We start from the raw sequence: 25,257 nt of genomic DNA, 5'->3' as shown, positions 1-25,257 counted from the left end.
GATTACAAGGATCTACTTATGCTTCACTTGTCTTTTGATTTACAATAACCTCTCTTCACCGGAAACACAAAGGGATTAAAAAGATGGATAGAATAACGTGTTGTGTAGTGCAATAACTTTTGACAGCTCAGGAAAGCCCGAGTTCAGAGAGTTACAAAACCTACAGTTCCAGGGACATGGCCGCTGTGATCATGGATACATTCACTGTGCCACAGTGTGGGTGCTCCCCATGCAGGAGCTGCCTGCAGCCATCCTCAGTGGGCCACCCGTGCTTGCAGCAGGGCCAGGGAGAATCTGCAGGGAAGCACTAACAGGCTGAGAGGACAAACAAGTGCAAACCAGCCAGTGGCAGCTGCTGCATCCCCCTTAAAGTTCAGCAGCAAAACTCATACCAAGAACTCGAAATTAGAGTAAAAAGGCTATGTTATCAGTACATAGCAACAAGGCTCAGGAAAGAGAGAAAGGAAAAGATGAGCTAAAAGGCTTAAGCTAAAAACCTAATGAAGGCCTGTGATTCACTTGGATACCCAAAAATGAAGCAGGGAATGCTTTCAGTCAGGGAGAGTTCACAACAGGACTCAGTGCTTAAACTTCATTTCTATTTTTTGTAAAGCAGACTGTCTACATCACTGTTACCTGACACTACTCAAAAGGCACAGCACGATGCCATTCCAGCTGAAAAGAAAGCAAGGCAGAGTAGAGAAAGAAAGTAAGGTTTAAAAATAAATTTTAAAAGAACACTTTGAGAAGTTTTTTGTTGGTTTTTTTTTTTTTCTCTTGTCCTGGCCGTGGCACATGGTCACACAAGCAATTGGATCTACACAACAGATTGGTTTCTCACTGCTGGCTGTCCCAGCTCACCCTCTCCTGCACCAGCTCTGGTGTTTTTGTGACTCTGGGCTGAACTGCTTCTGTGTTAAGTCAGCAGAAAACTAAGCCAACAAAAAGGGCAATAGGTTTCTGCTGGGATGTCATGCAAAAACAGTTGAGCACAGGCTGAGAAAGAGAGACAGGCTTAGCTGCCCTGGCAATGCAGGCTCAGTCTGGTCAGCTAGTGCATCCACAGTAGCTTTACTGGCACTTGAAAGCTCCAAATGAGGCTTTAATACTATAAATATTTATTGCAGCAAAATATCATCTTATGTGGCATTATCTCATCTTCTCCCTGTCACACAAAGCTGTTTACCCAGACATTGTCTGTTGACGGGGAAGAAAAGGACTTTTTTTTTGTGTAGTTGTTTTCAATGGAGACCATGTCTCCAGCCCAGCTTGACATGTGGCTCTGTGAACAGGTGTGCTGGTGAAACAAGAGGGTTGCAAAAGGCTGCAGACAAGCAGCTGGAGGAAGAAGGGTGCTTAAACCAGGACAGAGAGTTGAAAAAGCCTGTGTTTGTGAAACTGTGTTGCAAAATTCAAGCCACGCTGTTCTCCTTAGTGCTGTCCATGCACACTTTTAACAGAAAATTCTGCTCTAAAATAAATATGGTGTAAGTAAAAATAATAATAATAATAAAATTAGAAATATATAAAAAATATATACTAAATATACAAAACAATAAGTATATGAATTATATATATTTTATATCATCATCATCCCATCTCACAGTGAGTGAGCTAATGTATGTACATTAAGATATTTATTCTACTATTCAGGAAAGTAATTTAATTGCAGAATATGTCACAGATTTCTTATGTTCCTGCTTTGGATGCAGTTGAGATTGATCTCATAGCCTGTGGTCCCTAAAATGTCTCTCTCAGCCACATGGTTCTGCAAGGTAACTTACTCTATTCCTAGCACCTTTTGAATGTTTTCCTGAGCTTATGCAACTAACCTACATGGCAGAACTGTAGTGTAATCGCTCATCCAAGATTAAATGAGCGTCAGATCAATGCACAATAACACTCACAAAAGGGAAATGTGGAACAGTGAAAACTTTTACTTTTAGCAGGAGTAAATAAACTTACTCAGCTACTTTACCTAACTCCAGCATAGGTGTCCTGCACCCTGGTTGTCTGAATTAACTACAGGATCAGCTCTCCCCTTGGAATTTCAATGGCCATAGAGAGCTGAGGCAAACTCCACAGTGAGCAGGAATGCAGCGGAGTCTCTTGCTATCTGCATTGCTGTGCAGATTCACAAGGCACTGGGCCCTCCATCTCTATGGATGTCGCCTCAGTGTGGACTGGGACATACTTTGTAGCTGTCATTTTGGACTTCAGTTGTGTAGGGGAGGATAGGACAGTATCTAATAAACCACTGGGTGCTACACGTAGTCTCTGCCCGCATGCTCTGACTAGTTACTAGAAAAAAATGTATTTTTTTAAACCATAAAGCTTATCGTAATTACAACCATTAGAACAAATATTTACACTTTTGACTACCTCCAAAGTTTATTTAAGTAGGCCACTCTATGAACTATTGCTTTTAATAATCTAACAAAGACTACAAATCATGCTGAAGTTCCTGGCTCTGCAGAGCAAAGGCAGTCTTATTCTAAAGCCAGTTTCATGGGGATTTGTGTTCTGTGGAATAAAATCTGAGCAAGAGCCTTTAGCTGGCAGCACACAAAGGTTTTCCTATATTGAAGCTATGCTGCTTTGTCTCCCAACAGAGAAACTGGAGCCAAAGACAAACAAAGCAGAAAAGAGAGTTAAAGACAAACAGGTGGAAAAGACTGAAAAAAACCCCCAACAAATGCAAAGATATGCTCTCTGTGCCTGAGGGATGCACTCAGTGGAAGGGAATCCAAATCTAAGGCAATACATTTTGGGCTCCGAAACCTGGATCAAGACTCAAGACTGTCGCCAACATACTTTCATTCAATTGATACACAACTGACTCCTCACTTGAAAAGATTGCACACTGCAGAAACAAAGTCACTTCACATGGCTTATGAAAAATGTTAGCTACCCTCAGTTCTTTTGCTCTTCATTCCACAAAGCCATGTAACAACAAACATGGCCCAATGAAGTAGGAATTCAACTATCATTAAATAAATGTATTCAGAATGTAAAATGTTCTTCTTTTAATGAATGTTTGGCTAATAGAGAGAAATAAACAGACCTTTAAGTTGTACAACACTGTAAAAAACAATACTGTATGTAGGTATGACATAAGCATATACGTACATGTTTCTCTACTAGTTTAATGGTGCTAGCGTAAGAAATCTCATGTTTCACATTGCTGCATCTTTTCAAGAACATTATTCCACAGGTACTAGAACTTCAGCTTTAGAATTAATGTTATCCAACCTGAGTGTTCAGGACTCAGAAGAAAATGGCTGCAGCAGTGCAGAGGGTATCACTATGCCCCTTTTATTTAATTAATTCTAAGGTTTAAACATTCACAACAATTTTTTTTAAAGTTAGTTCATCATTCAGCCACAAGTTTATTTTGCCTGCAACTGTAAGTTCTATGTGTGTATTGTTGCTTGTGCAGGCTGAATTCCTAATATAAAAAGAGTCTGCCCGCTCACATGCCTTCATGGGAATGTAAGGGCCTCATGGTGAGGTTTGACAATGCAGCTGGACCAACTGAATGGCTCACAGCCACCAAAATGAGGCAGTATTAATCTTTCTTCTATCACCTCACCTCTGCTAGTCCTCTGCTCAGGGACATCTGACCTTTGATTTGGCTGAGTTTACTGAACTGGTAGAGAAATAATCCATCAGGAAAAAGGAATGGTTTCTGTTGGTTTATCAAGTGAGGCCAGATGAATACTGATAGAACAACAGGACACCTCTTTTCAATGCAATCCGGTCATTTGACTGGTTCAGTCACCTTGTAGAGTGAACAGGTCACTCGTGAGTCAAACATGGTGACAGGACCATGGTGACAGCACTCGAGACAAAAGTCAGGGTAAGAGAAGAAGTGCTTTCAGCTTATTATACACTCACTTCAAGATTATTTTATACTGATATTAATAATAAAGTAGCATTCTTACCTTTAACTGCTAATTTTTCCATTCATTTGCATCACTGGCAATTTACTAACAGATCATAAGACAATAAACTGAGTATTCACTTACCTACAAATCCTTTCTCTCCAACTAATTTAAGAGCAATTTTATCTGCCAAAACAGAAGAATTTCCATGTGCAATGTTAGCAAAAGGTCCAGCGTGAACAAATACTGGTGTTCCCTGGATGATAAGAAAATATATGTGAGTAATTCAGTAATTCATTGTGGTTTAACCCCAGCCAGCAACTAAGTCCCACACAACTGATTATTCACTCCTCTATCAGTGGGATGGGGGAGCAAATCAGAAGGGTTAAAGTAAGAAAACTCATGGCTTGAGACAGACAATTTAATAGGTAAAGAAAAGACTGCACACACATGAGCAAAGCAAACCAAGGAATTCACTCCTGCCTCCCATGGGCAGGCAGGTGATCAGCCTATGAAAGCAGGGCTCCATCATGCATAATGGTTACTTGGGAAGACAAATGCCATCACTTCAAATGTCCCCCCTTCCTCCTTCTCCCCGAAGTGCTATTAGACAATTGAAGGGTCCTAGGTACATCTCAGGTGCTTGAGACCTCATCTGCCTGCTTCCTTCCTAAAAAGGCAATAAACAGTAGAGCAAACCTACACGACTTCCCCCCCCCCCCCCCCCCCCCCCCCCCCCCCCCCCGTTCCACTAGTTCATGTTTCGTATTTCCACAGCTCCAATACTGTGGAGTGCTATTCTGGCCCACATCCTGTGACAAGCACAGGATGCAGCACTGTAGATACACAGGTAGGAGCCCAGCTCCGGCCTTACTCCAGCCCTGTGTGCTCCCGTTCTCCCCACTGGCTGCAACAGCCACTCCTGTGCAGGCAGAGGAGCCAGCAGGAGCTGGGAGGGACCAGGGGCAAGGAGCTGGAGAGAGAGATGGCAAGGGATGTGCTGGGGTGCAGCGGGAGTACTGACACAACGGAAAACGCATTCACTGCTGCTGGAAGCCCTGGTGCAGAGCTGGATTCTCCTGCACTGGACACCATACAAATATCCAGGGAAAATCGACTCTGTAGATGTACCAGAATCTAAACCAGAGAAAGTAGAGGCAAAGAGTAAGCAAATTAGCTACGTATAGGGAATTTGTGAGGTAGGACGCAGTTCTCAGCTTCCCCCTTAGATTTCTGGCAGGACTTCCAAGGAAAGGAGAAACTGGAAAATAAGAGTCTATCAGAAAGGGACTAGGATTAGGTGAGATTACATTAACTGCTATTTTTTCTCAAAACCAGAATACAGAATAAGACAGAAGAATGTCACTCAAGTTGTTTCACTACAAAATACTTAGGCAAACAAATGCCCATTATTGCATTTGTGCATGTGCAAAGTGCCCAGTTGGTTAAAGAAAAGGTAAACAGACAATTTCACATAATTTCCATCTATGTTCTTCTCACATTCTGTACTAGGAGTTACTTCCAACCCTCAAAATTTCAGGCAACCTACCAGGCAACCTCCTTCAAGTTTTGACCAGAAACACCAGTTAAGGAGGACAGTGTCTGTGGGATGAGCTGCAGGGCATATCTAATAATCCCCTGAACCACAGCTTGGAAACTATTAACCAGAAAATACAAGTTGGTTCTTCCTCCTCCCCTCCCCCAACCACCAGTGTCTTAAGGAAACAACCTACATAGGAAAATCTCCATTTCCCTACTGTGCTGCTGTGTTCATCCATACAACATGGATAGGAAGGGAATGTGGACTGCAGGATCCAGAATACTGGAAGTCAAGAGGCTCCCATGACTAACTTGAAATCCAAACATACTACTAAATCACTGGCATATACAGATGTTCCCCTGAAGCTATGAAATCCACCAGAAGGAAAAAAAGAGCAATTGGAATATTTTTTTTACAAGAGCAACCCCAGAATAAAAGTAAAGTCTATGTAGTGAAGAAACTGAACTCCAGCAGGACCTTGGGAGCCTCAGGCACACCTTGGAACAGGGACAACAATGTCTTCTCAGGCCAGCTTTAGTGACTGTGCCAGTCCATCTGCCCCACTTATTTTTGCTACACTCTTAACAAACTATATGGAGAACCAAACAGTGGCACAGGGATGCATTCTGCTGACTCTTTCCAGTACAGAAAATTTTATTATCCAAGTTTCAGTAAAAGAAAATAAACCCAGAATGTCAATAAATATCTGAAGTTATCTGGCCGCTAGGAGGATGTTTATAATACTTATTACCATCCTTCTCTCATCTTTACTATGAGTGGCACTTCAAAAGTAACACAACAAACCACCCCAGAGCAGCCAGCTTGCAACTACAAAGGGTTGTCCCATAGAGCAGCTGCTCTGCTACGCGTGGTATAAATAAATGCTAAACATTAAGGGATCAGTCGACAAGAGAACAAATCTGTCATGAGAAACATGGATAAACACTATGAAATCATTAGGCACATTCCAAACAAAGTAATCTCAATTCTACAGCACTGGATATAAGTAAGCTCCACTGAAGTCTGCGGTTACTGCAGATAAAGTGCCCTGTGTCTCCCACTTTCAGATTTTTACTGTCACTCCTGCGTATAAAACACTGTCAATCACAAACACTTTCAGGCAGAATTTCTGGTGTCAGAGTAGCAAAACTGTGACATAAAGCAACTCACCAAGACACCTCTTTAAAAATCAGCAAATTAAAACACACATCAGTTCACATATGAATAAAAGTACTGACATGAGTTGCCAGTTCAGTTCCATGCAGGACTGACATTTGGTCATTTTTGATTTATGACCTTCTAAGCCTTCTTTCCAGTGCATGCAGACATCCATATAAAGTTGGTGCAAATCTACCAAGCATGTTGTTCTGTTCCCTTTTCACAGGCCCCTAGAAGCAGCTCCTTAGACTTCCACAGCTTAACACAATTCCCATCTACAGGCTGCGGCCAGATCCCAAAGGAATGCAGCTGCACTGGGTACATCTATCTGGCTACTACCTCTGCAATGGCTCCTTCCAGTCACTACTACCCACAGATACTACGACTTAGAAATTATGCCACAACAACTGTCAGTCATCCAGATCTCCTGCTCTCCCTCATCCAGCAGTCTTTTTGCCATCCTCCAAAGTGATCTGGAGCACCTGCTTTGGTGAAAGGTTTTGTCCCTGATTGCCAGACAGGTTCACGGCGCATTCCGAGCTGTATTTATGTTCTCTGTAATCATGTAATTCTGTTTTTTCACCACCTATGTGCTGTAGGATTATTTCTAATTTTACTGTTGTCAAATCGTGGTGCTGTTGCTAAAGGTCCTTACATTTTAATGAAGAATTTGTTCTCCCCAAAGGGATTAGGATTATGTTGCCCAGTTACTACTGGAAACCTCTTAGGCAACTTAAGATGCTAACTTTTGGGTGCTACTTATTAGGTTTATTTCAAGTGTAATGTAGGCTTCAGTTATCCTCATTTCTGATTTGCAATTCACACATTCATCAGGAAGATGGCATTACCTATAGCAGAAGAAATATTATTACATCTACCACTCCAGGGCATACTAGGATTAGTTTGGCTTAATCTATCATGCTACAGGGCTCTACACTCACAAGAGTATTACTAGAGTACATTCAAGTGTGCAGGGCACAACATCCTACTTGTTCCCTTCCTTTTTCTTTTCTTTCTTTTTCCTTTTTTTTCTTTTTTCTTACTGAAGCTATTAAAAGTAGTATCTTTTACAGTTATTCAGATAAAGAATTAAAAATAATGAAGAGAGCTCAAGAGCAGTAACAGCACAGGCAGCAATAGAGTAGGCCATTGCATCCCCAAGAAGGCCAAGCATGTCCCAGCATCACCAGCCATGGAAGAGAGAGGATTTTCCCACCGTGCTCTGCACTGGGGCAGCCTTACCTTGAGTGCTGGGGGCACTTTTGGGTGCCACAGTGTAAAAAAATACATTGAGCTATTGGAGAGTGTCCAAAGGAGGGCAATAAGGATGGTGAAAGGCCTCGAGGGGAAGCCATTCGAGGAGTGGCTGAGGTCACTTGCTGTGTTCTGCCTGGAGAAGAGGAGAGTGAGGACACACCTCACTGCAGTTACAACTTCCTCGTGAGGGGAAGAGCCTGAGCAGGCACTGATCTCTTCTCTGTGGCAGGACCCAAGGGAATGGCCTGAAGCTGTGTCAGGGGAGGTTTATGTTGAATATTAGGAAAGGAAGGGTTCCTCACCTAGAGGGTGGCTGGGCACTGGAACAGGCTCCCGAAGGAACTGGTCACAGCACCAAGCCTGACAGGGTTCAGGAGGTGTTTGGACAATGCTCTTGGGCTCAAAGCGTGACTCTTGGGGATGGTGCTGTACAGCACCAGGACCTAAACTCAGTGATCCTTGGGGATTGCTTTCAACTCAGCAGGTTCTGTGATTCCACATGACAGCGATGACATAGCCTTTCAAAAGGACATCAGCTAAAGCACAGCACTATCCTGGAAAATATTTAGATAAACTGGGGATCTCCATTCTTGGACAGGTGACTCATACTACCCTGCAAGCCAGCAAGTATCCAAAGGGTAACAAAAATTCATCTTTAAGACTCAAAGTGGAGGAGTGGAGCATGAAGCAGTCTTCTGAGCTGCTTTAGGTTGCTGTTTTAAAGATAACTTTGTGAGAAGAATTTAGGGGGAAAATGTATCTTTGGGTAATGTGGTCAGGGTCCTGCTAAAAAGCACTAGTGTTTGACAAAAGTTGGCAGATGTTTCAGCCATAGCATAGATTAGACTAGAAAAGAATACCACATAAAAGGCAGGAATTTGATTGCATAGAAATGTGAATATAAAAAAATGCAGGGAAAAAATAAATGCATGCAAGTCCCAGAACCAAATGCCTATTGATCAAAAGAATCTCTTCTGACATTTATAATTTTCTTTCAGAATACTGCAACAAACCCACAGTATTTTCCAACAGATATGCAAAGTGCAAATAGAATGACTAAACAGTCAGAATCAAAGCTATCTTGTCACCAGCGCTTAACACACACAGTGTTATCCAAGTGGTGATTATAATACTGAAATCTGGTCTTGACATTTTTATCCTATTGGCCTCCAGTTTCTGCCACTGGATATAATATTAAAATTATCATGCACACACATACATTCTTCATCCAGCCACATGAAAGAACAGGTTTCTTTGCAGGGGAAAATAATTAAGATGGCTATTATAAAATAACATAGACTTAAATTCTGTTTTTCTAATATTCTCCAAGACTAGGAAGTTGTCCTCGTCCAAACACAAAAGCAAAAAGGTAGTTATCACTTCAATATGCTGTAGAAAATGAGACATTTTTATCAGCTGGTGATTGCACTGGTATCCTTCTGCATTCTTCAACTTTTCACCATATCAAGAATCATTGTGAAGTATTCCAGCTATGTAATTTTGATGGTCAAGCGAAAAAAAAATATAGACTGATTTTTCTCCAAGTGCATTCATTTTCAAAGCTGCTTCATTATTTTGTCATTTTTCTTTCTTCTTCACCCCTTGAATGTTGCTCATCAGTTTCTCATCAAAACATCAATACCAAACTGCCCAGGTACAAAGTTAGCTTGCACTAATTCTACATTCTTTAGCCTTGTTAAAGAAAGCTCGCTAGGGTAGGTGTAAAACATTCCTCTCATAGCCCATCAAAGCTTCATTTAGGCCACGAAGGCACTGTGACAAGATAAGGGGTGGCTGGGAACCATCTTCTGAAAATGCACAAGCAGCTGAAAGGACCCCACTGTGATTGTCAATGGCACAAACTATAATACAGATTAAAACAGCAACGGCAAACCACCTTTTTTCCACACAAAATGCTGGGCTGTGGGAATCATCATGACAGCATCCACATAAAAGAAATACACAAAAAGAACCCTTTCCTGTAAGAACAAGGTGGGAAATAGTAGTAAATCTGTGACTTAGAAGACGAACCTACCTCCTGTTGTGCTCAGAAGCAGCTCAACAATGCACTGCAGCTTGTTTGCAACACTAGGTAAAATTATGACTGTAGCCAGATCTCAAAAAGGAAGAAAACCACCAAAAAGATATAAATGCAGATAGAGCTGAATAGTTATCATAAACAAATGAATGTTTGCTAGAATGCCTTTATGGATCAGATCCTGGCTTGAAAACTGAAAGTCATGCACAGTTGCTGAAGAGAAGCATGATCAGCAGAATATGAAATTTGAAAGTTGGAGAAGGGCAGGCATCTTAAGCCATACTTACCTCTAATGTCTGCATTAGCGTGGGCTTAATTGCATCTTTCATCAAAACTGCCAAAGCACCAGTTACTCCCTAAAACACAAGAGTCCATGTTTTAAGGAAGTCAATTCTAAGGTGCAACATTTCCAAGTTATACTTACAGTTAAAAAACCCTTACAGTTCAAAGCAGTGTTATAGTGATGCATAAAGAATTTATTTAAGTGTTACATCAAGACTTCTAAAATTCAGTAATTACAGAGTGTCAAAAACAAAAATTATTTTATTCTGAATACACTTAAAAGCCAACAGGTAACTTCTTTGCCCTATTTCATGGAGAGATCAGAAACAGACTTAAGTGATCAGCATGAGGATGTTCAAGTTAACAGAAGATCAAGTGCCAAAGGCCACTGCCATCTGAGAAAGCAATAAGGCAATAGCTTGCTAAAACTGCCTAAAGAAATGACAGATGTGTTTCTTTTATGATAGAATCAACAGCATAAATCAATAGCTACCAACAACCAGAAAGGGCATTTTTCAAGACTTCTACAAATATATACATAACAGATACAGGATTAAAGCAGACACAGTTTACTAGAGGCAGATAAAGAAAACATCATAAGATTAAAACTTAGAGGTGCCTTACTGTGATAATGAGAGCACAAAAGGAGCTGAGCAAATTGCTGCATTTTGGTTGTAAGAAACCTTACTTCTCCCTCAAAATTTTGTTGAAGTATAAATTTCACACTGACTGACCTTAAAATAAATGAAAGTCATGACAGTCCTCTACACCAAATTTCAATGCTCATTCTAGAAAAAAAAAAAAGGCTACAGAGTGTGCACATCACTGTCAGACTATATGAAGAGTGCCATCTAGAAACCACCAGCATATGTTCAAATTTATTCTTGAATTACTTTGATTTTGAGATGATGTGTTTCGTTCTGAAAGAACTAGATCATGGTTCAAAAAAACCACAGTAGTGTTATAAAGGGTGGCTCATAGATTTGCCAGAGAACACAAAAAAATGAACTTAATATATTTTTGTATTGAAAAGAAACATGAAAACCAAACAAAAATCCTAGCTGCTGTAAGTTGTTTAAAATGAAGACTGAAAAACAATATCCAAGTTGCCTATAAAGCGATGAAAAATAATATTCAGATAAAGAAAAGCAATAAAAATAGTGCCTTTATAATTCCCAACACAGCTTTTATCAACTAACCCCAAATTTGAGCAAAGTCTGCATGAACATTTTGACGGCAACAGATAAAAGAAATAAAAGTGATTAAGTACAGTATTTTATAAAATTTAATTTTCCCCTTTCTGAGCATCACATCTGAGCACAGACTTCAGAGGAAAATGATGCAGAATATTTGGCCTTAGATAAAACTGAATTGAAACCAAAATAGAAAAACTGGCTTCTACTGATGTTTCCTTGAAGGACTGTGAAGGAGAGAGAGAAGGAAAAGACTTTTCTTTACATTCTGTATCTCCCATTATTTACAGAACCCAATGGATCCACAAAGATAAAATAGGAGAAACTGATAGCAAAACAGCATAGTTTTTCATCTTCTGAATTAGATTGCTGTTTCTTAAGATGTTAATTTTAGAAGCTAGGATTAAGATGCAAGGAAACACAAGCACTCCAGCTCTTTCAAAATGGGTGAGGCTCCACCACCTCCACAGAAACAGCCTAGTGCTATGTTGCTTATACACCCAAATACTCTCATTTCTAGAGGGGAAAAAAAAAAAAAAAAAAAAAGCCCAATGCACAACTTTACATCTGGTCTTTCAAGTGGTCAACAGCAAAATAACTACCTGAGCAGCCACAGATCAGCCCTACTGGAACTAAGACTTGGGGGAAGAAGAAATGAAAAATAAAATGAGAACACTTATCCCCCAGCCTCCTCCCCTGCTCCTTCTAGATAATAATGGCTCAAATCTTGTCTCCTTTGTTTTATGATGTCTTCACCAATCTGATAAAAACAGTGAAGTAAAAAAATACTTCCACTGCACTTTAACTTTTTGGGAGATATTAATTATGCATTTTTTTGGAAATATTATACATGCCTTCTTGACACAACAACTCATTTTATCTGAAGCTGAAAGCAAAGAAAAAAAAGACTTGAATACTCCAATAGTCATATTTTGTGTCTATCTGCCTTCCATGGTTCTTAACCAGGTTTAGTATCAACAGAAGTCCTTAAAAGCTTTAAAACAATAAGGTTATCATACCTATCTGACATGATTGTGAGAATGAAGTTTTCATTTCTTTGTACTCTCAATACTCCAAATATCTAATACACAAATTCTTACAGCTCACTCCAAGTCCTGGATCTGATTCAAAAGGTATTTAATGAATCAGGTTCCTATTTCCAATTCAGAAATGGTAGAGAAACTTCTTACACAAGAATTAGGGACTTTGACACTTGCACACCAGTTAAGCTTGTGAGAGCCCAAAGATCATTAGCTTTCCACTAACTCACTGTCAGAGAAAAGAAGCTGAGCTCTGAATCAATTGTATACAGATGTTCAACTTTTCTGGGTTCCTTCCTGGAGCTGATCACAGGTATTCCTGAAAATAATGCTCCTTCCATCTATCCACCAGCCATCAGGGCAGGTATGCTCCCCAAGACAGCACAGATCATAGAGCACAAAATAAATAACACTTGTGACACAGGAAAGGGAAACTTAGATGAAAATCCAAAATACTTTCAAAGCAACTTCCAGTGGAGCAGTCTCTGAAGTCTATCAAGACTGGAAATGAAAGCCAGCACCAGATGACAAGGAAAATGATGGAAAGTAACTACTATGAAAAGAATAAAGGCTACACAGACTGAAGGGCAGAGAAAAACCCTTTTCTTTATAAGAAAAATAATGACGTACTTGCGACTTCCCTTCAATTGAAACTACAGTCTCTAACAAAATAATAATACTTTCTGCAATTTCAGTCCTGTAAAAAACCTAAATCTTTAATCATAATCTGAGAAGAACTCCAACTCCTTTTGTTTGGAGTGAACACTGTACACAATGTTTCTGATGAACCAGAGAACAAAATCACACTAGCTGACAGATCATTTACATAAGTAAATATGAAGCTATTTATTTTTTCTTTTTTGGTCCTGGAATTACTGAAAGCTAACAGTATGGCACAGCAAGTAAACTGAGAAGAAGTATTATTTTTTAAAAATAGTGACATATTTATTTAATATTTTTCATATCTGTTGAAATACTCATCCAGGGCATATATACCGATTTAGCTTCACATAAAAATATGGTATATGTCCATCAGAATTCTACTTCACTGTAAAAGCCAAAAAGCAATTAAGTCTTCAAAATACTGTACAATGAGCACCACATTTTGGCAAAGAGTTCAACATATTCCATTACAGAGGACAGACATTTAATCCATTACTCTTGTGGAAAGAGTCCTCTCAATTCATGAAATATTCAATTTATCATTTTTCTATTATTACTAGCCTGTCTTGGCATATGGTTCATATCTGCAAATGTGTATTTTAGGTTTTACTATTGTATTATGATAAATATATTGCATATAAAGTCAAAATTAAGAGCAATTGTATTTTTGTGAAATATTTTGTGTGTACATCTGGAGACAAATCACTGAGAAAGGTTTAAGGGTTTTGGTTCACATATATTTCAAAGAACTAAAGACTACTGTCAAATATTTAAACTTGCATAAATTCAGTTGGTGTAGGATATAAATATGAACCCTAGTATTTTTTTCAATGATAGGCAGAACTGACCCATTGTTCTGTGGTACTCCTCATGATAAAGCTGCCTTTAAAGTTTCATAGAGCTTTATGCAATTGCAGTTCTTTGGGCTAAAACATTCCATGTCAATGGACTATGATAGACTCAAGCTTTCAAACTTGATTTTGTTTTACAAAAATAGAAGTCAAAATTACTGAACCTGGATTGAAGCACTCTAAAATCTTGTACAGTGTTTTTCCTTTGTTCAGCTGTCTTGAGATCTTTCCTTACTGAATTATAACGCTTTACCTCTTCACTGACCCTGACTTGAAAGGAGGATGGAAATTCAGGAGCAGAATGCCTTCACACCAGACCTTTTGACGTGTGTGAAAATTTTCTCAAGAAATAATCCTGAACACAGGCAGCACAAGCTGCAGGGAAAGAGGGGAAGAGTAGAGACTGCATTTGAAGTCTAGTAACAGCAGGTTTAGTTGCAACCTGCTCAAACAGGTTGCATGATAGAACAGAAATTTATCTTCTTAATACATATGAATTATGACTTGTTATATTCTTTGATAATACTCCTCCTGCTGTTGTTTTCAGAGGATTCAACTTTATACAGTACACTTTCACCAGTGCAGTATGGTGATTCCTAAGTTCTCCCCACTTTGTACAAAGCAGGCATTATTTAATCTGACACAGAAATCACAGAAACCCGATTGCTAATTTCTTTTGACCTTTTTTAAATCCCCACAGCATATGACTTCTTCAGCAATATTAGTAAGTCGTCAGAAATGAACAACTGTTCCTGTTCTTCAAAAGAGAAACCTGCACACACACAAAAATCAAGCTCAAAAATATTCACCAATTTTGGATGCTCAACCTGGGACAACAGAAAAAAATTTTCTCCTGGTTCAAAGTTCTTGATGGAGTTTCACTCTTTCCGTAAGTTTCAGTTGTTTAGCTTCCTAGTATTAAAACAGACCGAGGAATGCATAACTCCTTATGTACTGTAAGAAACAGTTTGTGTGGACAGAGCACCACATGAGAGTTTTGCAAAAAATACAGGAATAGAACTCTCCAAAGACATGCTTCACATCCTTAACCATGAAATCATATTCCTCTTATTCCTATGGTTCTCATGCTTGTTTTTAACACACTGGACAACGAAAGAGGTAGGAGCTTCTGCACCTACCAATCATGGCTTGCACCCAAGTCTTTCCTGTGCATGGTATGGAGAACCTCCAAAAGAAAAAGAATGCAGCGGCATAGCTGAAGATGCTCATAACATGTGTCCTTCAGACTGTGATGATTTTTTTCTTTCTGGGCAGTTTTTCTTTTGTATAATACAAAACACTGCTTTAAAGAACAACTAGAAACATATGTTCAGTACAAGCAGCACTATCAAATGATTGAGACACTAAGCATAGGAAGTTTGTTTTATAAAAGGCCAAAGAAAACTGAATTAGTAACAGACATTTTGCTGAGCTCTACTTTCATTTTAGGGACACAGTGGAAAAGTTCTAAAATTCTTTTGCCCCTATTGAAAAGCCATTTCTTTCATTCATCAAGCTGATTAGCATTAAGTGGTTAGCAGGTCAAGTATTTTGCAGTGTTAATAAATAAAATACCTTCATACAAAAGTACTGTCAAAATTAAAATCACTTATTTCAAATGCAGTTTTAATTCTAACACTAAATAATTCTAAAGTTTTTGCAGATGCCTTAAAATGTAACTTATTCCCCAGGCCCCTCCATTTGGCCAAGACAAAATTATACAATTGAAAAGCAAAAGTAAAACTTCAACAGCTGGAATATTAAATGCAGTTCTTCATGTCTCCTGCATAATTTGGAGTAGATGATTTACCCTGAATATTAATGATGAGTGTACTTAAGAAATTTTTAACTTTATCTTAATTTCATTCTAAAATCCAGGCCCTCTAGATACTATGTTTTCATTTTTTTATTAAACTGGAATCCACTAAGGCTGTGAAGATGATCCTGATTTGTGGATTTGCTGTCTTTGCTGACAAAGCAGGATACTCATTGCTTTACTCATACATTACTCACTGAGTTTGAGCAGATGTCCACAAAACAGGGAGAAACAGGAAAAAACATACAGAGCCTGTGTGATACAGGCAGCCATCACCAATGGGCTGGCATCAGACTGCTCCTGGCATGTTGATTACAAACATCAACTGGTGGCTTCTGGCTGCACCAGGACCTGCCATACACAACCATGCCTGAAATTCCAACCACTGTTCAATGGCCCGGATACAAGGGATAGAATGTGATTTGAAGAAAAAACAGACTGACTTTTTTCAGAAGCCAAAGTAGGGAATGAGGAAATAGCAACTAATGGAGGTAAAGAAGAAAAAAAAATTCTAATGGCAGATAAACCTGTCCCAAGCGCTATCAGCAACCTTTGAATTAAGAACAGCTTGTTTCCATTCTGATTCAGTGGTACAGGCATTCATGTGGTAACTATCATTGTAACATCTGAGCAGACTCTGAAAGCACAGTAGCAAACATTACCAGCTCTCTCAAATAAGAGCCCGCACTTTGACTCCCTCCAGCACCGAATTTGTTTGCCTTAAGAACTGCAGAAAATGATCCAAGTAGGTTATGGAGACCAGAGGTTTCCTGAACCAGATGTTACCAGAGATACTACCAGAGAAGAAATGAGTTCTACATCTTGTTCTCGTTCTCATTCTCATTCTCAAGCAGGTTTTGGCCCAGAAGATGATCTTTCTTTGATATCTGACTATGCTGTTCAAAGCAAAATCCTTGGCATGCACCTGCCTTTTTAATGCTTCAAGAGGCAAAACAAACAAGTCTGAGGTTATTCACAGGTCTCTACAGCACTGAACATACCAAATCCTCTGCTGTTACTGGTTCTCCTTTCTGGTCATTAGCCACCACCATTCTCCCCAGTCTTTCTTTCATATCTTGAAGGCTGGTGGTAAGTGCCAGGATGGCCATAATCTCACTTGCAACAGCAATATCAAACTGAGCCTGTAAAGTAGAAATAAGAATCATGAACCAAATCAAAGCCAGCTGAAATGCTCACAGGGGATCATCAGGAATAAACTCAGGAAAGATAAATTTCACACTGGAATTCAAACAAGTCCTAAATGGTAACTTATAGCTTTTAAGATTACTCAAGACTAGAGTAACTTTTATGTACAGACTGGGCAATGAGCTGCAGGAAAACAGAGCTGTGAAAAGGGACCTGGGAGTCCTGGTCAGTGGCAAGTTGAACATGAGCCAGCAGTGCCCTGGCAGCCAGGAGGGCCAACCCTGTCCTGGGGGGCATCAGGAACAGCAGCACAGCCGGGCAAGGGAGAGTGCCATGATACAAGAAAGACATTAAAAAATTGGAAAGCATCCAAAGAAGGGCTACAAAAATGGTGACAGATCTTGAGAAGATACCATATGAGGAGCAGCTGAGGTCACTTGGTCTGTTCAGCTTGGAGGAGACCAAGGGGAGACCTCACTGCAGTCTACAGTTTCCTCATGAGGGGAAGAGGAGGGGCAAGCACTGATCTCTTCTCTCATGACAGGAGCTGAGAAATGGCCTGAAGTTGTGTCAGGGGAGGTTTAGATTGGATATTAGAAAAAGGTTCTTCACCCAGAGGGTGGCTGGGCACAGAGTTCCACGGAAGTGGTCCCAGAATCAAACCTGATAGAGTTCAAGAAGCATTTAGACAGTGCTCTCAGGAATAGAGTGTGACATTTAGGGATGGTCCTGCACAGGGCCAAGAATCAGACTTTGATGCATCCCTTTCCACTCAGGATATTGTTGATGCATCTCTTTCAACTCAGGATTCTGCAAACTTCAAACACCTTATATTCCCTCATTAATAATTATTAATCATTAATGCCACACATTTATTTGAGGACCAGTGTGGCAGACTGCTTAGCCCCTTAGCTTACATTATCCTTAGAGAAGCTCCCTAAAGGATATTAATATTTTTTCTGTGGCAGAAACAGAAAATCACCAGATGTCTTTTGAGCTTCACTGGCCTGAGCAAAGGAACACTGCACTGTGGAGGGTTTTTCATTTTTTTTTTCTCTGATGATCTCCAACAGCTTTTTATTCTGGTTTCAAAAACATTCTTGTAACATTTGATCATTCTTTTTGTACTTAAGCTCAAAATTTAGAGTCTATGCTGTTAAGTCTTGTGCTTGACCTATGAAAACATAAAATATATCTCTGCTCCCTTTTTTTAAAATTAAATGAACAAATATGTAACTCAAAAACCACAAAGAACTATATGTGGCATCAGTTCTACTCCTCTTGTAGAAACATGTCCATACTGTGCAGCATTTCAGCACAATGTAAACAATAGTCTTTACTATTCTTTAGGAGTATAAATTAGTAGTATTTGTATCAATTCACTATTAGTAAAGCTCAGGCCACATGCTGTCAAAAATAAAGAAAAGAAAAGCCACTAATGTATTATGTGATAGGATTGCAATGTTGGCAGTGATCAAGAACTACAATTTCTTTAGTAATCTCTCCATCTCCAGCAATTAAAGTCTACATAAAGTTTAGTAACTGATATCCTACTGCTATCTGTATAAGAAAAAAGCCCAGGACTGTTTCTATCAGACCTCTGGCAGATGTATCCCATACTAATACCAGAGGAATCTGTTCAAATTGAGAGCTTTGTCTGTTTTTAAGAAGCATCGACATAGAACATACACCCTACCACTCTTGTGCATTTGCTTAGTACTTGAAGAGCTTCTGCCCTTTTTTAACCCAAGTTCCTGCTTTTAGTTTTTGACAGCCCAGAGCAGCCCTATTCAGTGTGACCTGCTTGTTTCATCAAAACCTCTGAAGACACCTGACCATTTTTCTGCTGTGGACATAGGCAGAGAGTCCTACATACCACGGAAAAGAAAAATAATTCTGTGACTGAGATTTTCAGCATAGAGATTCAAGTGAAATGCTGAAATTACAAAACAGATTTTCTGTATTCTTTGGAAGCAGTTTTAACTTTGTTAGCATTGTGATGATATTGACACCACTACCTTTTCTGAATTTGAGAATGTCCTCAGCAAGTCATTGCAGCATATGTAAGACAAGAAATATCTGAAAAATCCATGTCTGACCCATATGGTGAAATACTTCTAATTTATCAGAATATTTATTGGAAGACCCCCCAAAAAAGTTTTTATCATTGTTTCTATATAAACCCAAAAGGACAGGAAAAACAATCCCAGGTAGATGCTCAAAGAGTGACATAAGATTTAATTGAAGAAACAGGCACAGAAGATTGTAGTAGCAGGTGCTATTTTAACTCTAATAACCTTTATACACCTATGAAGTGCTGACAGAAGTCTTAGCTGCAAAGTCAGTTTTCCATTGATGAAAGGATCCACCCACATGGATTCAATTGCAGGATCAAGGGCATCAGTCATGTAATACTCTTCAGAAACCACAGCATCCCTGTTCATTAAAATGCAGACTTTTGTGCCTGCTGTGCTCTGCCATTTTACACAGGTGTCATTGATTTTAAGAGTGCTAGAACATCACTCCAAATATTTGTAAAATGCATCTGTTAACTATGAAGTCCTGTTTTCTCTGGATCTCTGGCTAGGCTCTGAAATGAGTTTTCCTAACTCCTAACTCTATTTCTTGAGTCACTAAATCCATGTTAAAATGTGAACGGATCTGCATCAGTCCAACATCTCAATACTGAAAAGTATTAATTTTATCCAAAAAAGTACAGAAGAAACATTTGACAGCAACATTGTCAAGCACTACTCATTAATAAAATAGGCCACATTTAACTCAGCAGTACAATTACAGTGGGAAAACACTACACAATAAGGCTGGCAGACCCAGCTTAAAATTAATAATCACATTAAGTCACTGAACAAAAAAAATCTCAGCATATGAAAAGGTCTCAAGTGTTGAAGGAACTCATACCAAATATAATATTTTGTAGTCCCAGCCCATTATCAGAAATTACTATTAGCTAATATTGAATTTCCTGTGAGCTGCAGACAGAAAAATTTCTATTCAAAACCAAAACAAGTGAGCATTTCTAGTGGAAAGTGTCCCTTCCTAGGGCAGAGGGGTTGGAACTAGTTGATCTTTAAGATCCCTTCCAACCCAAACAGCTCTAGGATTTTATTATTTCTCTTTGAAATTCTTCTCTCCAATTTGGCTTTGCTTTACCTGCTGCAAAAAAATACAGCACTATGTTTTGGTCTCTTTATTTAAGCATATGTTAAAAGAAAATGTTAAAGAAAAATTAAAGCTAGGATTTCCAAAACTGTAAAAACCTTTTCTCTACCACAAGAGCTGTTCATATCAAAATAGTCAGAACCTCATAAATTTCATGATCCAGAATGTTAGATTACAAGGTCTTCATCAAATTAGGAACAACTCCACATCACCACAATGAATTTACTCCTCCTGATGCTGCTCTTCCATGCTGCATTGTTTCAGAAATCCATTTACCTACATTACACCAGGAAAACTTGTTCAGATGGTGTTGATAAAGTCTGGCTTTGAATTTATCAGTAAGTTCTCTAATAAATTTCCACAGTCTCTCATATAGTAATGCAAGTTAGCTTTTTTACAACACTGAAAAATATGCACATATTTATTTGCTGAGCTATCCCTTCAAGCCCACACAGTAAAAGCAAGCACATGCTCAAAGTTCTTACAGTTCAGATCCCAGAGGTGAGATGCATGACAGGGAAATGAGAACTTTGAATAAAAAGCTTATTTTTAAACAAATTTTAAAAGAAATTTAAGTGCAATTTGAATTACATATATAAAAAATAAAAGTAATACAAATTAACTTTATGAGGACATAAAGGCATCCTGTCATAGGACAATGTTAAACCCCTGACACACAGAATTTTTTATGTGCTTTTGACACACTGTAGAATATGTACTGGTTGCTGTTTCTGAAAATTCAGATTCAGTTGGTCATTGACAGGATCAGTTGCACTGCAAGATCACTATGCAGCAGCAACAGACATCAATATCACTGCAAGAACTGCAGAAACTCTCTCAGCCTCTAACGTAAAGTCTATCAATATCGATTTTATATATACATATTATTTTATTTACTTATTTTATATTATGCCTTTACATACCTGACGGACAAATCCTTTCTCCGTATTTGCCTGCCCAACTGTTACTTTGCGCAGGAATCTGTCATTTGTATCCACCACTGAAATAAGGGAATAGCAAAAGCAGAACATGTTAACAAGGACTCCTGAACGTGGGTTTTTACACACATACCTGTTGTTACACATATAAGCTTCAACTGCTCCCACAGCACAACTACATAACCACACTTCTGCATACCAGCAGATGTGCACTGACTTCGTGGCTGCCTTCTAGTTGATACCATTTGATAGGTCAAAACAACTGAAATACAGGTTATTTGAACAGCATCTGAAGGTAACAGATTCTTAGTATTCTAACATACGATTTAGTATTTTACCTACATGAGAAAAATCAGTCTTAGTAGATACAAAGCACCAGATCTACTTCAAATTGTCTGCTTCATCACTGACTTCTTAAGAATTGATTCTAAGACCAACTGCATGGTGTTGGTTAGACTTGGCCAGTTCCTCTTTTAAAGGATGATTATGCTGTCAGATTGGTTCTTCCACACAAGTATCTTTCACACGCATTCCTACAGAATGAAAAAATAGACTCTCTTTTTATTTCTCTGTAGTCCTAGAAGTGCTTAAGTTTGCACCAACCCTAAAATAAAGGGTGCAAGGTACACTTGGTAAGCTCAGCCTGTAGCTTGGCAATGAACTCAATCCTCTGGTAGACTTGAGTCCTGTTCATTTACAAGCAGAGAGTTCAGGAACTTCCAGAGAAGGTGTCAGTACTCAAGGTAAGCGAGCTCCTTCCACTTTTCCTGCTGCTTTTGGAGATTTAAAAAAATCTGTCTGTACAGAAAAGACATAATTACCCAAGAACAAAAAAGGGACTTTGAATGTTAATGTTCCACAATCCCAGTTAAGGATGTGAGCGAGCTGGGAGAAAATCAAGATTTAAGTCACTTCCCCCCTTCTTGGGTATTTCTCTCGGGGCTGTTGTAAATACCATACATACCTTCTTCCCTCTACTCCATCTTTAGGCCCCTTACTTCTTCAGAAATTCCATTTAAGGGATGGAGCAACACAGATCTGGCCAACTCTTTTTGGTTTCTAGATATACAGAGTCACTCTAAAATACTATACTACTGGCAGAAATTGCAGAACAGAACCTGGTACATGGAAGCTGTAGCCTTGCACCAAGCTGTGGTACCATATGGCACTATGAAGCCATATGGCAAGCTGATCTCTCCAGCACAAATTTCTCCCTTCTCTTCCTCGGAAGCTCAGTCTCACAACACAACTTAAGCAGAAATAAATGTCTCTCCTGTCTCTGCAGGCACTCCTGAGGGCAGGAACTTGCCTTCCCAGCAGCCTGGACAGCCAGTGAGCTGCTTTTTTATCTGGACCTTCCTTGTGAAATCATGTAACCTAAACACCTTACACGAAATTGTAACTGCTCCTGCAACTCCTAATCACTGAGATATACTTACTTTTTCACAGTGGTCACTCACTCTCCAAGGAGATTCCAATAGCTGCACTAAGTAGTAATTAAATAAGAAATAACTGGTTTTGCCATAAAAGCAATTTTTTCTTCTTCAAATCTTCCCTTTTCCTTTACCCAAAGTAAACCTTTCACTAAGGTTTAGGTTCAAATACGTGTTAGGTTTAATATATCCACTTCCTTATCCTCTAGACATGTAAACAGAATCTGACTATCCGGGAAAGACAAAGAAGGAAGAAGCTTTCCCACTTTGCAGTATATTGTACATTTTCAAGTTAGTGTAAGCTGACAATGAACTGAAAGTTTGTGATACTTCTATGGAAACAGGTCCTGATTAAAATAATTTTCAGAAGATCTGATAGCTTAGCTCTTTTCCCCTACTAATTCCCTGGTATGTAACAAGCTTCACAGACATATGGACTGCAGAAACAGTCCTAAATAAAACATTCTCCAAGTTATCTAAACCATTCCTAAAACCAGGATTTTTTTCTAAAATGTTTAAGGTATGTACATCATATAGAGCTGTGTGGAATAGAAATTTCACTAACATTGGTTGAAAGTAATTAAATAACTCCCTTGAGGTTAACAGCTGTTGAGCAATGTTGCCCCCTCCCAAACCCATGCTGATAAAAAAGAGGAGTCATATTACACTAAACATTTATATTACTTCTTTATCCTAATACAGGTCTCTTCCAGAGACACTGTATGACTAATAAAAAACACCTTATGCCACATCCCCAGAATTATCTTGAGAAAAATATCCCAAGTCTGAGATGACATGCACACAAAGAGCATAGTAAAACATGGCCAAGACTCCTCCCTTCTCAATAGATTCATCGTTTTTTCTAAGCGTCACAATACATTCCATTTAACAGTGATAACTTCAGTGTTTGAGAACTAAGAAAGAAAATAAAATCCAGTGGTATTTAGCTCAAAACTTTATACAGAGTTTACTTCCCTAAGGAAGAAAAAGATAGGTATAGCAATTGAGGTAAACACTGAAATTTGACCCAACAATAAAGCTGGCAAAAGCAGAGGGGAGTTGTCTAAGGATATCAGAGTGGATATCAGTTTTCTTGGCAACAGTACCGCATCTTTCATCTCTTTTTTCAAATGAAGCAAACAACTAAAGAGACTTCAAAAATCAGAAAAACACATAATCCCTTAAGCCTATTAAGTCTCTTGAGCTACCCAGGCTGCTAGGCTTGGGAGGATGAGGGACCAAAATCAAGAATAATAAATACAAATAATCTAGAACTATAACAGACACAGTTAAGAAAAGAATGGCTAAGATTTGCAAAATGCAGAGAAAAGACACTTTCACATATCTGGAACTAGGTATTACCTAATGTAAGAGTGACTGGGGATGTATTTAAACTGTCAAAGAAACCTATCTTTCAGAATTTTAGCGAAGACTCTGGAGTTACTGCAGATACTTGACCAAATTTAGAGCAACGTGCTGCACCTGCATTTGTCATGAACTCACACTTCCCACTTGCGAATTGGTTATTTTTGCTGTCAGAGCAGAAACAGCTCTGATTTGGGTAAAATTAAGCAAATTAGGAGATAAGTTGTGATGAAATCCAAGATGAAGCGAGGCATTCTGAGTACATACCTCTTTGCCACGTTATGGTTGATGGGTCAATGTCAAGGCGCACAAATTTGCTGATCTCCTCTTCTGTTAAAGTCTCGGGATCAGTCTTGTTTATTCCCAGCCTCTACACACAAGCAAGTTCAAGAAGTGCAATGAAATGGCTTATTTGTTTCAAACAGTGAAGCTGCTCTGGCTTATCAACCCCACACACATGATGTGTTTCAATATTAGCAATACTGTTTTGAGAAAAATGCAACCTGATCCCATAGTGATTTCTTTACAATTGACATCTTGTTAGATATAAGGAATCATTACACTGAAAATATTTCACAGCAAAATTATTCAATTATATTGGAAATTATGATTCATGTATTTGAATGTTATAAAGCCAAACTTTTATTTACTCAATTGAAGCTCACATGAAGAGAAAAACCCATTTCAAATACAGAGATAATCAGTATGTCATGAATAAAGCAAACACTCTCCCTCTCTCCCTAACCTGTTACCTGTAACAGTGTAAACAAGAACAAACTGAAAATATCCCAAAATTCCAATAGAACAATCTCTGAGCCTTGACTCTGCCTTAGAGTCAAGCAGGCATCATCCTCATTTTAGTTTACTGACTTGCAACTGAGCAGCACAAAAGCTTAAAACATTACGAGAACTCTTTTCCCCCCTGCCAAAACAGAAGCTGGCACTACCTCTATCCTTCTTTCCACCCCCGGATTCCAAGTGTGCACTTGGCAGCTGTCGGTTGCCATCCAATGACTGAAACACAACCAGTCAGGACTCACAAGCCAACAACAAACATGGAACTCGCCACGGAAGGACTGGAGCTGTCCTTAAGGGTCACATTCGAGCGGTTCATACTCTCTTTCTGCTACACTAGTGGACTATGTTCCTCTCTAGGTTTTCATCAGAATGGTACTCTCAAATCCAGAAGTTATTCATATGTGAATTGCATAGAAAACTCTTCTGGAAGCATTCAAGGAGCAAGATGGAGTGCAAAAAATATACTGAGCATACAAGTGTACCCCTTGTCAAACTGACATCAATAAAACTTCAGAAGTATATGCTATATTAAACTTTCAAAATCAGAGAATACTGTAAAACCAAAGAATGTGAGCTGTCAAATATGACTATACCATACTTGGAAAAGTCTTTAAAAAACTGTAATTTTAATCTTTCATCAGGAAAGACACAGCATTTAAAAACATTACTGGTTTA

The 25,257-nt window shown here is 38.9% G+C and overlaps 1 protein-coding gene across 2 annotated transcripts in view; it reads right to left on the bottom strand.

Annotated features, from left to right (window-relative positions):
• Positions 1-25,257, bottom strand: part of MTHFD1L (methylenetetrahydrofolate dehydrogenase (NADP+ dependent) 1 like) — a 145,750-nt gene that overhangs the window by 82,844 nt on the left and 37,649 nt on the right. For both annotated transcript variants that reach the window (XM_066315473.1, XM_066315474.1), the window contains exons 16-20: positions 24,052-24,154; positions 20,972-21,048; positions 16,724-16,864; positions 10,165-10,233; positions 4,029-4,140 (exon numbers count right to left, since the gene is read on the bottom strand). In XM_066315473.1, coding sequence (XP_066171570.1) covers positions 4,029-4,140; positions 10,165-10,233; positions 16,724-16,864; positions 20,972-21,048; positions 24,052-24,154 — 502 coding nt within the window. The remainder of the gene's footprint in view (positions 1-4,028; positions 4,141-10,164; positions 10,234-16,723; positions 16,865-20,971; positions 21,049-24,051; positions 24,155-25,257) is intronic.

Source organism: Sylvia atricapilla, chromosome 3 (assembly GCF_009819655.1).
Source record: "Sylvia atricapilla isolate bSylAtr1 chromosome 3, bSylAtr1.pri, whole genome shotgun sequence".
NCBI lineage: Eukaryota > Metazoa > Chordata > Aves > Passeriformes > Sylviidae > Sylvia > Sylvia atricapilla.
The sequence above is the reverse complement of the archived record's forward strand: the minus strand, read 5'-3'. Positions and strand labels throughout refer to the sequence as shown.